Source organism: Mustela nivalis (assembly GCF_964662115.1).
Source record: "Mustela nivalis genome assembly, chromosome: 8".
NCBI classification, from domain to species: domain Eukaryota; kingdom Metazoa; phylum Chordata; class Mammalia; order Carnivora; family Mustelidae; genus Mustela; species Mustela nivalis.
Window position 1 is genome coordinate 21342954 of NC_139027.1, and position 14890 is coordinate 21357843.

Sequence of the window (14890 nt, forward strand, 5' to 3'; positions counted from 1 at the left end):
GACAGAAATGTGAAGGAGCCCATTTGTTGCGGAGAAAATGTCTCCCTGGGAGCTCCTCGCCTCACCATGTGAATTATCTCCTCTTTCTTAGACTTATGAAGAGGCTTAACAGTGGTGTGCAGAACAGGCAAGGATTTTCATAATGACAGTGCAGGAGGAGAGGACAGAGATAGCATAAAAACGCTGAGGGAGATTCTACACCCAGAAAATAACTACCCTTGTTTCCTGTGTCACTTCCGCTCCATTGGGGGGACACTGAGAGCCCTTTCAGTAGATTCACTGGAGCGATGAACTGGAAGATTCTTTATCACAAGAGTATCCGCTTATCAGTGAAGGGCCTAGATGGAGCTTTGTGTTATTGCTTTGTTTTCTAAATGGATATAATTCATATACCATGAAACTCACCCTTTAAAAGTGTGCAATTCAGTGGTTGTCAGTATATCCGCAAGGTTGTACACCCATCACCACCATCTGATTCCAGAACATTTTCCAGGAAGGAATCCTGTACCCACTAGCCGTCACTCTCCCTGCCCCCTCCCTCCCCTCCACCCAGCTGTGGGCAGCCATCAATCTACCTTCTGTTTCTACAGATTTACCTATTCTGGACATATCATCTACATGGAAGCATATAATATGTGGCCTTTTATGTTTATCTTCTTTTTTTTTTTTAAGATTTTATTTGAGAGACTGAGAGAGAGAGACAGCATGAGTAGGAGGGGCAGAGAGAGAGAGAGAGAGAGAGAGCGAATCTCAAACAGGCTCCATGCTGAGTGTGCAACTCAACATGGGGTTCAATCCCAGGACCCTGAGATCATGACCAGAGCTGAGACCAGCTGACTGTACCACCTGGGCGTCCTATGTTTGTCTTCTTTCACTCAGTATAAAGTCTTAGATGCTCATCTCGGCTCTAGCCCGTGTCAGTATTCCATTTTATGGTTGAATAAGATCCTATTCTATGTATATCTCCTAATTTGTTTATCCAATAATCTGATGTTGAAAGTCAGATTGTTTCCAGTTTGGGGCCAGTGGGAAATAACACTGCTAGAAACATCCATGGATAAATTTTTGTGTGGATACATGTTTCCATTTCTCCTGTGTGTACACCTAGAAGTAGAATTGCTGGGTCCTATTGTAACTCTAAATCCAACCCTTTAAAATTTAACTCTAAATTCAATTTTTGGAACACTTCCAGACCATTTTCCAAAGCGTTTCCGTTTCCATTTTTACCTTCCTACCAGCATTGTTTGAGGTTCTGGTTTCTCCATGTCCTCGTTACGCCTTGTTATCATCTGTTTTTCGATTCCAGCCACTCTAGTGGGTGTCAGGTGGTTATCTCAGTGATTTGTCATTTCAGAAGAGGATCAAAGCCATCCACGTATATAGTGTAAAAAGACAAGGCTTGAAGAGTAAATGCCCCATCTCTCTGCAGAACCATTTCCATGAGGCAAAGACTTTACATTCCTTTAGCAGTTTCTCTGAGTATCTGTCTTCGATTCCTAGTAATAGGCTTAAAATCAGTTTCTGATATTCTGTCTTGACTTCCACCTCTGGAGGATGGGCATTCAGCTCGCTTCTCTTCCCCGGGGCGCACACAGACATACACTCGCCATATCCTTCCATCTCCAAAACAGGATTATAATCTCCATGTTGGGATAAATCAATAACCGGCACTCACACCGTTCCGACTATGTATTCACAGCCGTGTGGTATGTGACTGTATTTACTTCATCACACTTTAACCTTTGGAGTGCAGATGACATAGAGCCAAAATCTGCCACTTTTCTTCACTGCCACCGTTTTCTGCATATTAATTACTCTCCACCCTTAAATTCTGCAAGAAAACTAAAACTCTGGGCATATTCAAACACATGGATATTCCACTGTTTCTTTCTTGGTCCTTTCCTGATTTTGTTTTGGTTTCTGGGAGACATTCCTCCAGGGCTCTCTGCCCTCCTCCTCTCACTGGGACAGCCTCATCAGGGGTCTGCGGCATTGCTGGGGTCCCGAGACTCCCCTTCCTCGTACCGACTTCTCTCCTCGGTGGTCTCACCTGCTTCCTGGATCCCGTGTTTCCCTCTGTCTTCATTTTATCCCTCACTTTCCAGCAGCGTATCTTCCAGTAGCTTCTTTCTTCCTCCATTCCTGCCTTTTGTGTTAAGTAGATATTTTTAAGGATACCACTTGTAATTCCCTTGTTTATTTTTTTATTTTTATTTGTTTAAGATTTTATTTATTTACTTGACAGAGAGAGATCACAGTAGGCAGAGAGGCAGGCAGGGGGGGCGGCGGGAAGCAGGCTCCCCGCTGAGCGGAGAGCCGGATCCGGGGTTCGATCCCAGGACCCTGAGATCATGACCTGAGCTGAAGGCAGAGGCTTAACCCACTGAACCACCCAGGCGCCCCTCCCTTGTTTCTTTTAGTTAAGTTTTTTGTTTTTGTTTTTTTTTAGTTCTTTTCTTAGTGATTGCTCTGGTGATTCTAGGTAACACCTTAACTTAAAGCAATTTAGCTTAAACTAATACCAACTTCATGTTGCTAGCATGCAAAGTTGTTTGGGGACACTTTCATGCCACCACAGTGGAGGTGAGTAGTTGTGACAGGCGGTACATACGCAAGGCCTGGGAAGCCCAACACTTCACTGTCTGCTTCTTGATGGAAACCACCCTCTGATCCCCATCCAGGGCCCTGGTCTTTCATGATCCCATTCTCGGCTTCCTGCCTCCAAGCATTAAGTTCTTGTTTCTCCTTTGAGCTCTCACTGGGTTTCTCCTTCCCTGAGACCAAAACATGAACTGCACGTGCAAAGGAACCAACTGAAAGGGCACAAGACAGTAGCAACAAAGTGAGAAAATCTCCTTGTGCCTCTCGCTGTGTTTCAGATGCTCAAGATGCCATCCATCATGATTCTACACGAACCGGCTCTGCGGATGAATGCTGAGTCAAACCTGTGCATGTCCGCGGCTGGTTTCCTCCTCCCTGGCCTGGGCAGTGCATCACCCCACGTGTGGTCTGTGCTGGGCAGGCTTCGTGTCTGTCTGACCAGCATCCACTTCCCATCCTCTGGTAAGAGTTCTTTCATTTTTTTTTCTTTTAAGTTCCTCTTTTTTTATTTTTTTAAAGATTTTATTTATTTATTTGACAGAAAGATAGAGAGCATAAGTAGGCAGAGGGGCAGGCAGAGGGAGAAGCAGGCTCTCCTCTGAGCAGAGAGCCTGATGCGGGGCTTGATCCCAGGATCCTGGGATCATGACTTGAGCTGGAGGTAGACACTTAACCGACTGAGCCACCCAGGCACCCTTAAGTAAGCTTTATGCCCAACATGGGTCTTGAACTCAAGACCCTGAAATCAAGGGTCACATACTCTACCGACTGAACTGGCCAGGCACCTCCCCCCACTCCAGGACCCTTCATTTTCTTCCTTTCTTTTTTTTATTTATTAGGACCCTTCATTTTCAACAAAGGAAGAGTGAACTCTTCTGCTCTAGTTCAGGACCTGGACTAGTTTTAGTCTAATGCAGGGTCGATTTCAGAACTAAGAAGGAACCTCTCAAATTCAGGTGACTGCTTGACAGAATAGGAAAAAAACTAATGGTTTCCAAAATGACTCAGTATGAAGGGGATGACAACACCAAGTATAATTTGTCAAATGCCTGATCAAGCACACTGTGAAGGCAACCAGGGTGTAATTTCACGTTATAAAAGCATTCCTTGTACTTACCTGTTTTTCAAAGCATACTCGCACCCATAACTTCATCAGATTCGCCGAGGCTCCATTTTGATAAATGACCCACATCTCAGAGTTTTTTCGAAGCATAAAAACCAAAATATATTTTACAAATAATTACACATTAATTTCTTACACATAAGAGCCTTAAAATGTTTATTCTTCTTCAACTCTGGTTTTGGGTCCCCTGACACTTACTTATTTTGCTAGTCAGCTCTTCTCTCTTTTTAAAATAATTTTTAAGTAGGCTCCACACCCAGTGTGGAGCCCAACATGGGGCTTGAACTCATGACCCTGAGATTGAGACCTGAACTGAGATCAAGAGTCAGCGGCTTCACTGACCGGGCCTCCCTGGCAGACACCTGGCTCTTCTCAATTCTTGGCCACAAGCAAATAATTTTTAGCTTCCCAGTTTTAGAAGAGCCCTGAGCTTTTTTCCCTAACTTTTTTTCTTTCCACCCCATTCTGGGCTGTGACTTGTTTACTTGACCTGCTTGTCCTTAATGCGGTGCCTTACATAAGAAGTGTCTGGCGTCCACGGGCTGAGTTTTGAACCCCCAGCGCTGTTATGTCCTCGCATTATGGTCCTGGGCAGATTTCTAAATCTGTAAAGCGAGGAGAGTAACTTGCCTCTTATAACCATTGTAAAGATTATATGAGATGTATGCAAAAGAGACATAGTAAGCACATAGTAAACGTTAGCTGTTATTTGTGGCTAAAAGAATGAGTTCTGCCAGCCAGTGCTCCTTGCTCTTACGAGAGCCTTGTAAGAACCAGGAATTGCTACAGCATCCACAGTCTAAGTCCCATGAGACAGAGACTTTGTCTTGTTCATTGCTATAGCCCCAGCACCTAACAGATGACCAGCACACAACAGGGATTTGGTACATATTTCCTGAATGAGTCAATGCATGAATACAGGTAATACAGGTATAATGCTACCTTCACCTATGGATGAGGAAACTGCGGCTCAGAGAGGTTAAGACTTGGATAAAGTCTCCCAGCCTGTTAGGGAAGGATTAAGATCTAGTCCCCCAGCCTGGGTTTTCTTCTCATCTACCATATCACCTCTTTCGGCTCTTACCCCATGATCCAAAAATTCAGGTGCAGGATCTTTGTTACTCAATGATGACGTTCAAGGGGGCAGAAATGATTCGGAAATTTTCAAACCTACCGTGGTATCCACAGCCTTGACTTTCTCGGTGGGAATGTGCTTTGGCATGGGTTCTGTCTTTGACAGCATCACACATCCTTCGGCACCTAAGGTGATGATGACCACGTGGCAGCCCTTTCCCTTGAGCAACAGAGCAGCCCGCGTGGCGTCTGCAAGGCTGTGGACCTTCAGGCCAGTTAGGATCTCAGCCTGGGATATGGACAAGTAAGAGCAAACAGTGGTGAGAACAGGGACCTGGGTCCACTTCCAGATTAGATTTGCTTTTCTTAGAAAACATCTCCCTTCTTCTGCATAACAACCCATGCCAGGGGGAACGCTGATGCTTACTGGCTCAGGGAAAGAAAGAAAAACCCCAGTAACAATGACAACAAAAAGGAGCTCTCAAGGACATTCTTGGGACAACTGGGGACATTTGAATGTGGCCTGGATGTTAGATGACAATAGAGAATTGTTACTACTTTCTCAAGTGTGATCACGGTATTATGGCTCCATTTAGAAGATGCGCACTGAAGTAGTTAGGAGTCACCTATCATGTTACCTGCAACTTTGAAACGATTCAACAAAAACAAAAAGCAACACACACAGGGGAGAGAGGAAGCAACACAGCAAACGTTAACCACCATCTGGGCGGACAGTCGATGATGGGTCATTGCACTGTTCTTCCAGATTTTCTGTGTGTATGTGTGATAATGTTCATTAAAAAGAGTTAGAGGGAACAAAGAATTCTGTAGGAGAAAGGAAGGGGGAGGGAAGACGGGAGAAGGGGAGGGGCCGCTGCCGGTGATTTTGATATAAATCACCCCTGTAAATTTCACACCTAAGGCCGTAATTCTTCTAGGCCCCTCTTGGGCCAGAACGCCTCTCTCTTATTACTAGCTACGGCTCCCCATGTTTGCACAACACCCATTTCTTGTGTTTGTTTTTGCTCAAGAAGATGGAAGCAGGACAGGAGGGTCATTGATGTAGCCGAGAGCGCAACGTGCTGACATTCAGGAGATGTCCGCTGCTTACTGATCCCGGGACTTCCCCGAAGTCATGTACAGTCTGTAGAATGAGGGGCCCGCACAGGGCCACAGTTCTCTCCGAGAGCGTGAAAAGGGCTCTGGCCGAAGTAGGGGGGAAGCCTGCTTCCTCATCCCCTAGGCACCTCTGGGGACCTTCTCCGGCTCTGAAATTAGTGGCTGCCAAATTACTAGACTAGATGAATTATAGGATACTTTTGGACTCACAACGTTTATAACTAAATTCTGTCTTTTCTGTATTCCATTTCTTCCTAAGAAGGGCCTGTTTCTCCTGTGCCTGCTTTGAACATGTCCGGATTAACCCTGCCTGGGGCCTATACATCACCCCGAAGTGTCTCCTCGTTCTGGGCTTTGGTCTTCCCCAGCATCAAAGGTTTCATTCACTCGACCATGTGTAGTTCCTGAAGCGGCTTTTCCGCAGACCCTTTCTGTCCAAGATGGCTATGTCTTGAGGCCACCTTCTGTTTTCTTTACTTTCTCTTCTCTCTCTCTCTTTTTTTAAAGATTGTATTTATTTATTTGACAGAGAAAGAGATAGTGAGAGAGAAACACAGGCAGCGGGAATGGGAGAGGGAGAAGCAGGTTTCCCGCTGAGCAAGGAACCCGATGTGGGGCTCAATCCCTGAGTCAAGGCAGATGCTGAACGAGCCACCCAGGCACCCCTTCTGTTTTCTTTTCATAAGTTTTTCCACTCATCTTCATTACTGTGATCACTTACATCTATGGGGTTAGATGGTCTATTTTCAGAAACACTGAATTCTTGTGGTTTCTAAAAACCTGTTAAAAAACTATTCTTTGATGAAAGGATCCTGAACATAAAAAATAATGCAACAAACACCCATGAACCTACCACTCACTTTTAATAAATCTTCATGTGTTACTTTATTTACTTCAGATATTTCTCTTTAAAGAAGGTAAATTATGTTTTTCATATATATTATTTGACAGTGTGCTTCTTCCCTTCATATAATTTCACTTGCATGGATATTTGTGGCTCTATTCTGTCGAACTGGACAGTATACCACTCACTATGAATATATTGCAAATATACTACAGGTTAAAAAAATCTATTATCCTTTTTATGGATACCAATTTTTCCATTTTCCCCTTTTGCAAGCAATGAAGTATTGGATAGTCTTAGTACTTATATGTAATCTGTCTTTTTTTCCCTCTGGCCATTGAAAAATATTTTTGTCTCTTTTTAAAAAAAATATTTTATTTATTTATTTATTTGACACAGAGAGAGACACAGCGAGAGAGGGAACACAAGCAGGGGGAGTGGGAGAGGGAAAAGCAGGCCTCCTGGTGAACAAGTTGCCCAATGCGGGGCTCGATCCCAGTACCCTGGGATCATGACCTGAGCTGAAGGCAGCCATTTAACAACTGACCCACCCAGGGGCCCCAATATTTTTGTCTTTATGTTTCATTTTATGTAGTTCCGTTAAAATGTATGTTACTATAGAGTTATATCCATTTATCTCAGGTGATTTTTTTTTTTTTAAGATTTTACTTATTTATTTATTTGAGAGAGAGAGGGAGAGCGAGAGAGAGGGAGAGAGCATAAGCAGGGGGAGGAGCAGAGGGAGAAGGACAAGCAGATTCTGTGCTGAGTGTGGAGCCCGGCACTGGGCTCGATCCCACGATCCTGAGATCATGGCCTGAGCCCAAATCAGGAGTCGGGCGCCCAACTGACTGAGCCACCCAGGTGTCCCATGTGTTACTTTTAATACACTTTTCATCCGATGACCCATGCCCTTCTTCAGCTCCAGAAAACACCTTGCAGTATTTCCTCTAATATCGTTTCTCTCCAGTTCCCTCCCTTCTCTTCTTTCACTCCAATTAGGTGTATGTTAGAGCTGCTCTGGCAATACTTTTCTCTAAATTCCTCCTTATTATTTAAAAAAAATTCTTTCTGTGATACTTTCTTGGTGAATTGAGTTTTTCTCTTGTTTGTGAATTGATGAATTCTCTTTCAATTCACCAATTCTTCCTTCCAGTCTAATGTTTATCTTCCTCATGAGTGTTTTATAGAAAAATTTCAAAGGTTTTTTTTTTTCATTTTCAAGATATCTAACTGCTTTTCAGATTCACACATCGTTGCTTCGATCCTGTGTCTCTTTCACACTTAACTTTCTCCTTTTTTAATGAATGAGAATCTCAATCGTATTTAAAGTCTTTTGGGCATTGTTTCAGTACTTGAATTGCTGGAGAACTCTTAAACATTATGTTTCTTCATCTGCAGGCTCATGTTGCTGTCTGTGGGTTGGGGAATCCCATACTTCAGCTCCCACTAGGCTTATCCCTGCCTTTCCAGTGGGCTCACAGTTGCATCCACCAGCTCCTCAAGGGTCTCTAAACCAGAGCCAAGTAGGTGTTATGTTGGCAATATGGAGTTCCTGTTCTCGGTGATGTTGCCCATCTGGTCACATTCCCAGTCACCAAGTTAGCAGTTGGCTTAATTTCTTTCTGATCACAGGCAGTACCTCTGTCCTCCTGTCCCCTCAGCTTGGTAGCTTTGCACAATGCTGTAGTGCCAGGTAGCAGGCCTAGCAGATTCCTCTACTTTAGCTGGGATCTAGCATCTCGGGTCCCAGCGGTGGGCACTGCTCCAGTCTCCCATTGGGGCACATTTTCGGTGCCCATGACCCACTGGAGGTCCTTACCACCTACACCTGCTTCTAGCACACTCAGGGCTGAACACTCTAGGATTCTGTTCCCTTTCTGATCTGTGGAGTTATATTGGTTCTAAGCTTGTATCTTTTCATTGTCTCTTGTATGTTTATATGTGTGGTTTTTTTTTAAAGATTTTATTTATTTGACGAGATCACAAGCAGACAGAGAGGCAGGCATAGAGAGAGGAGGAAACAGGCTCCCTGCTGAGCAGAGAGCCTAATGCGGGGCTCGATTCCAGGACCCTGAGATCAGGACCTGAGCTGAAGGCAGCGGCTTAACCCACTGAGCCACCCAGGTGCCCCTGTATATTTATATGTTAACAGTTCATGTGTGGAACAGAGTTTTTTCTTTCTTTTTTCATTCTTTTTTTTTTTTTTTTTTTTTTTTTAGAAAGAGAGCAATGGGATGGGGAAAGGGAGAGGGAGAGAGAATCTTAAGCAGGCTCCATGCCTAGCACAGAGCCCGATGCTGGGCTCGATCTCAGGACCCTGACATGACCTGAGCCAAAATCAAGCATCAGATGCCTAACCAACTCAGCCACCCAGATATCCCCAGATGGAGTAACTTAAAGTAAGAATTTACATTATTATCATGATTAGAAGTCATCCATAAGAGCATTAAGCTTTTAAAGTTTTTCTTTTTTCCATTGAGTGTTTGAGATCAATTTTCATAAAGACCAAAGTTTGTTCATTTGTTCACTCACTGAAAAAGCATTTACTAGATGCCAACTATATGCAAGTACAATATAACAGATGGTAATTTCCAAAGATAACTCTATCGATACATATCACATCATATATGCTCTTTTCACACCATGACAAGGACAATCTTCTATGGAGAGGTGGGGCGTGAGGGCAGACTTTCCTCCTCAATCAATAGAATGGACCAGAAGGGATATTGTGTGACTTCAAAGTAATAAATAATTGGAACAGTGATGAGTGTTTGAAGAATAAATATAGGCTCTGCAAATATGTAGCAGGCAAATCCAAGCCAGTTGGCAATGGAGGGTAGTCAAACTTCTTACTAATGGTAACTATTAGTTACTAATAGTTACTAATGGTAACTATTTCCCACAATCCCTTTCTCCTAGCACAAGGCCTGGCCATGATGGTTGCTCCAAAATATTGCATAACCTATTGTGATTTGTTAAACTTAAGTTTCCTTGTGGCAGTCTTCCTTTTTGTTTACTTCATGTCCTGAGAGATACAATTAGCAAAAGGGCAGGTCAGGAAATCCTGGAAACATCCATTCAGCCTCTGAACCACATGGACAATTACTATTATCGTTCTTTCACTACTAACTCTCACTCTCTGCATGTTGCATTGTATCGTATGTCCTGCCGCCCAGTGTTGAGAGTGAGCTCTGGTCTAAAACTGTCTGTCTAAGGAAGGGAGAGATACTGAAATTTTCTTCCTAAAATGCTCCAGAATGAATGGCATAGTCTGAATGTGTTGGCAGATGTCTTAGGCGGCTCTGTCCATTATGACCTATGTCCATTATGACCATTATGACGGAGAGGGCGTTCTCCTAACAGAGGGGCCCCGAGGTCCTTCCTGTGGCATCAATGGAGCAACTTTGTCTATCCACCCCGTGGCCCCTGGGTCTTCACAGGAGAAGGCAGCAAATGCTTCAGGGGTTGTATATTACTTAGGGTTGTTGGACCCACTGAACAAGTCATTTCATACTAGAAGTACATTTAATATATTATTTGTTGTATATCTGAAATTCACATTTAACTGGGCACCTGTGTTTTTATTTGCTAAATCTAGCAACTCTAGTGCTAATCAATCCATAGAATACAGAATTAAAGAAGAAAACAAACCACCAACAGCATGAAGGCAGGGAGGGGGCGAAAATTAGCTGAGGTTTTTGAGAAGTAACAGATTATGGAGATGACTCAGATAAACTTTTTGTTTCCCCCCTAGGAGTCACTAACTTCCTTTTTCCACACCCCAGGTAGTGAAAATTGTTTTCACTGGGTCCAAGAATTTACATGCGATCAAACTGATGTGGTTAGTCTTGCCTCTTTGCTTTATCCACTTGCATGAAAGCCCTTGGAGTCTCACGGACTGAGCAAAATGTTCTGTCCTTACCTCAGTTTCGTTGCAGCAGAACACATCTGAGAGGGTGTAGAAGCGAGGGTCCAGGTCAGCAACTGCCGGAGCTGGGTTGAACAATGTTTTCACTGTAGAGGAACAGAAAGGGGGTTCAGTGGTCATCATTTTTTCTTTTAAGATTTTATTTATTCATCTGACAGACAGAGATCACAAGTAGGCAGAGAGGCAGGCAGAGAGAGAGGAGGAAGCAGTCTCCCTGCTGAGCAGAGAGCCTGACGCTGGGCTCGATCCCAGGACCCTGGGATCATGACCTGAGCCTAAGTCAGAGGCTTTAACCCCCTGAGTCACCCAGGCACCCCAGTGGTCATCATTTTTAACATGGTGCACTTACAGCCAGTAAGGGAAATCCCCTATGCAGCCATTTCCCCCATTAGATGAACAATCACCTTAGAAAAGTCTGGAATCTCAATCTCCACGGCGACCTAGTACCAACCCCTTCTTATTTGTATTTCCTCCATTTTTCACTTTACAACATTTCAACTTCAAGGGCAAGCGACAGTATTACAAGCAAGGTCATCACAAAGTTGTGGCAAAGGGCAACAACGTTAAAGAAAATTTTAAATGCTGTGGCGTGAAAGGACATGTATGACTGTGAACATTCAGGCTGATGTGAATGTTTTTGTTCATATATCCATTTTCCAGGAAAGAAAAAGAGCGATGTTAGGAAAGAAATAATGAAGAAGTAAAAAAATTCCCTGGTAAGAACAGGACGTAGGAAGTTCACGTACATATGTAGGTTTTGAACACCTATGCATGACTCTCAAATATATCACGATTACTCATGCAAACATAGACTTTTTAAAAAAGATTTTAATTTTAAGTCATTTCTACACCAAAGGTGTGACCCAAACCCACAATCCTGAGATCAGGAGTCGCATGGTCCACCAACTGAACCAGCTCCGAACATACACTTTTCACAGAACCTTACATTCTTGGCAATCTGGAACTATAAAGGAAAGCCCGAGAAAGGAGCAGAAATTCAATCCAAAGCTGAGAGCTAGCTCATACTAGGAGCCTACGAGAGAAGGAGATGGAGGGGGATAGCAGACACAGGGAAAATGAGACCGTCACAGCATTACAGTGTCAGAAAAATGTTCACATTTTTCAGAGGAGAAAAGTGAGTTTCAGAGAGATGAGGTCTAAGGTCATACGCTAGGACGTGGTTAAGCTGGACGACCCCATCTGGGGTCCTCCAGCTTTAAGCGCAGTGTTCGGTCATCTCTCTAGGCCAGGACTCTGTTCATGGCAGCACAAGCCCCATCCCGATTTACAATATTTTGAAACAGGCTTTGGGGTGGAATTTTGTAAATACATATTTTTTTGAAAGTCTTTAGAGATTCCACACACAGGAAGCTCCCCCTTTGTCAAAATGCTAATCCACCGGAGGACCCAACTAGATTGGGTGGTCGTCTTTTCCTCTACCCAGGTCTACTGACTTATGTGTTTAGTGACCCTAACCTACTACTGACCCATAGAGTCAAATCTTCCAGCTGCAGGTCTCAGAGACCCTTCTAGAACCGTGGCTCCCAAGCTGAGCTGCACACCAGCATCACTAAGGGGGCTTGTTAGAGTGCATGACTTTTGGGCTTCACCTCAAATCCAGTGATCAGAATCTCTTGGGGAACACACGCACGGATGAATTCCCCAAGTGGCTCTTCCACGTTCTTGGGGAGACACTCATCAGCATGGCTGATGGAAACTGCCCAGTACTTCTGCCTGAGGAAGCTAGTTTCCCTCCACACCTTCCTTGGCCTTCACATTTTGGTTTGGTCAGTGGATTTTGTCCAGTGGTTTACAGGCTAACACAATTCCCACATTTGTATTATTTTAGAATCCAGAATGTCCACCCACAGAGATTCTACGGTATATTTTTGGCTGCTCATATTTTTGTACAGGTTACTGTGTAGCTTAAATTAGAAAACGGGTGTGAAAGCCCTGTGTAAACTGTAGAGTGTTGTACAAATGTAAGGGATTATTACTGTTATTATATTGTCCTTCACACACAGCCCGACACCCCCGCCTGTCCACCCATCTCTTTTGTCTTCTGTTGGAATTTGTAGCCTGGCAACAGTCTCTCATGGGTGTTCCCACTTCTGGAAGGTCTTAGAGATGTCGATTTGCATAAAGGCCCTCAATGTCCAGTAATGCAACACCTCCATTTACTTTTTATGGTCCCAGGACAAATACACTGCTCCCTATTTTCTTCAAATGGTGAACTGAAAAAGCACTTCTCATGTATTGTGATCTCCAAATCTGTATGCAAAGGCATTTGGGCACAGGGTAGAGCAAGCTACCAGTATGGAAAAACAGCATTAAGCCATTCTTTTTTTTTTTTTTTTAAGATTTTATTTATTGCTTGATCCAAGGACCCTGGGATCATGACCTGAGCCAAAGGCAGCCCTAAACCGACTGAGCCACCCAGCTGCCCCAGCACTAAGCCATTCTTATAAAAGTTCCATTTTATCTCAAAAGATCCCTGATCCAGCAATTTCTTTTCCAAACCTATCCTACAGACATACACAGGCAAAGATGCAAAGATGAGGTCCAGTGATATTCAGCTCTGTTTTTAACAGAGAAAACAAAAAACAAAAAACAAAAAGAAACCTAAGCTTCCAACAGACAGGACTGGTTAGGGAAAAAAAACAACAACAACAAAACCTCTAATGGAATAATCTGCTGTGGTTAGAAAGAATGAAGCAGATCTCTGTTTTGTTACAGAAAGATTTCTATAAGTGAAAAAAGGAAGTTTTGTAATAAAATCTACATCATGACCCCCTCTTTTTTCTAACGAAACAAAGCATAATTACATGTGTATTTGTATTTATACACTTGCATAGAAGAGAAAAAAGTCTGAGAGGTTACTCCCTAAACTAATAAGGGATTAGTTCCAAAAGGATTAGTTCCAAACAACTGATTGTTCCAGAATCAATCTGCCCAGAGATTATCTGGTATACACCAGGCAAAGACAACATTCTTAAAACACATACAATATCTTACATCAAAACCCAAGCGCACTGTGAATGACATGATATAATGTCTGGCTGGTGCTTCCAAATATAACCCAAGGTTGCAGTGGTGGGGGGGTGGGGAATAGTGCATTGGGGTGTAAATGCTACCGAATTGGGCACATGTTGAGAATTGTTGAGGCTAGGTGATGGTATATATGGGCTTATCATATTGTTCTCTGTATGTCCATATATATTTGAAATTTTCCTCAATAAAAGCACATTTTAGGGCACCTGGGTGGCTCAGTGAGTTAAGCCTCTGCCTTTGGCTCAGGTCATGATCTCAGGGTGCTGGGATGGAGCCCCGCATCAGGCTCTCTGCTCAGCGGGGAGCCTGTTCTCCCTCTTTGTCTGCCTCTCTGCCTACTTGTGATCTCTCTGTCAAATAAATAAATAAAATCTTTTAAAAAAACACATTTAAAGAAACAGTTACACTGAATTTTAAGCAATAAGAAGGGTTGCTGGAATGAGGAATCCTACAATTTAATTTGACCATAAACACTGTATAAAAGCAAATCTTCTTTGCATGTATTTTATTGAAGGAAAGCATTCTGACCATTGCTGGATGGTGACAGGCTTAGAGTGACTAGTAACCAAATTTAGGGGAAAAATGAAAATGCCATAAAGAAATGACTCTTGTTCAGCTCCTGCCACCATAAATAAGGATAAACACTTTACCCTGGTGAAAAAAAAATGCGAAGAACGAGTAGATATTGCTAATCAAAGAAGAATGCATTGGAAGTATAATTGGGGTGCCTGGGGTCAGTTAGTTGGTTAAGTGTCCCACTCTTGATTTCAGCTCAGGTCATGATCTCAGAGTCATGAGATCAAGCTCCACGATGGGCTCCTTGTTCAGCACAGTCTGCCTGGGATTCTCTCCCTCTACTGCTCCCCTGGCTCTCTCTCTTTCAAATAAATAAACAAAATCTTAAAAAAAAAAAAAAGAAAAATGCACATTCGTGATAGATACAGTGGGAAAAATGGTATCATTCTGGAATCATGTAAAAATAGAGACACAAGCTGTACCATGGAGTAACTTGGAGCTGCAGCGCGACGGATAGCACCCAACGTAATTATTGTTCATGACCACCTCAGACGGACTAAACCCCTGGTTGTCTCAATGGCGTGCTGTCAGTGAGGAACTGGGGAGGCCTTTGAGGGCAGCTGAGCGGGTG

General features: G+C 43.3%; 1 protein-coding gene across 2 annotated transcripts in view; it reads right to left on the bottom strand.

Moving 5' to 3' along the window:
• The window catches only part of RBKS (ribokinase), an 83194-nt gene that overhangs the window by 33229 nt on the left and 35075 nt on the right, over window positions 1-14890 (bottom strand). Inside the window, exons 6-7 of one of the 2 annotated variants that reach the window (XM_082745189.1) lie at window positions 10687-10778; window positions 4899-5087 (exon numbers count right to left, since the gene is read on the bottom strand). In XM_082745189.1, coding sequence (XP_082601315.1) covers window positions 4899-5087; window positions 10687-10778 — 281 coding nt within the window. The remainder of the gene's footprint in view (window positions 1-4898; window positions 5088-10686; window positions 10779-14890) is intronic. The other variant, XM_082745190.1, reaches the window with a different exon arrangement.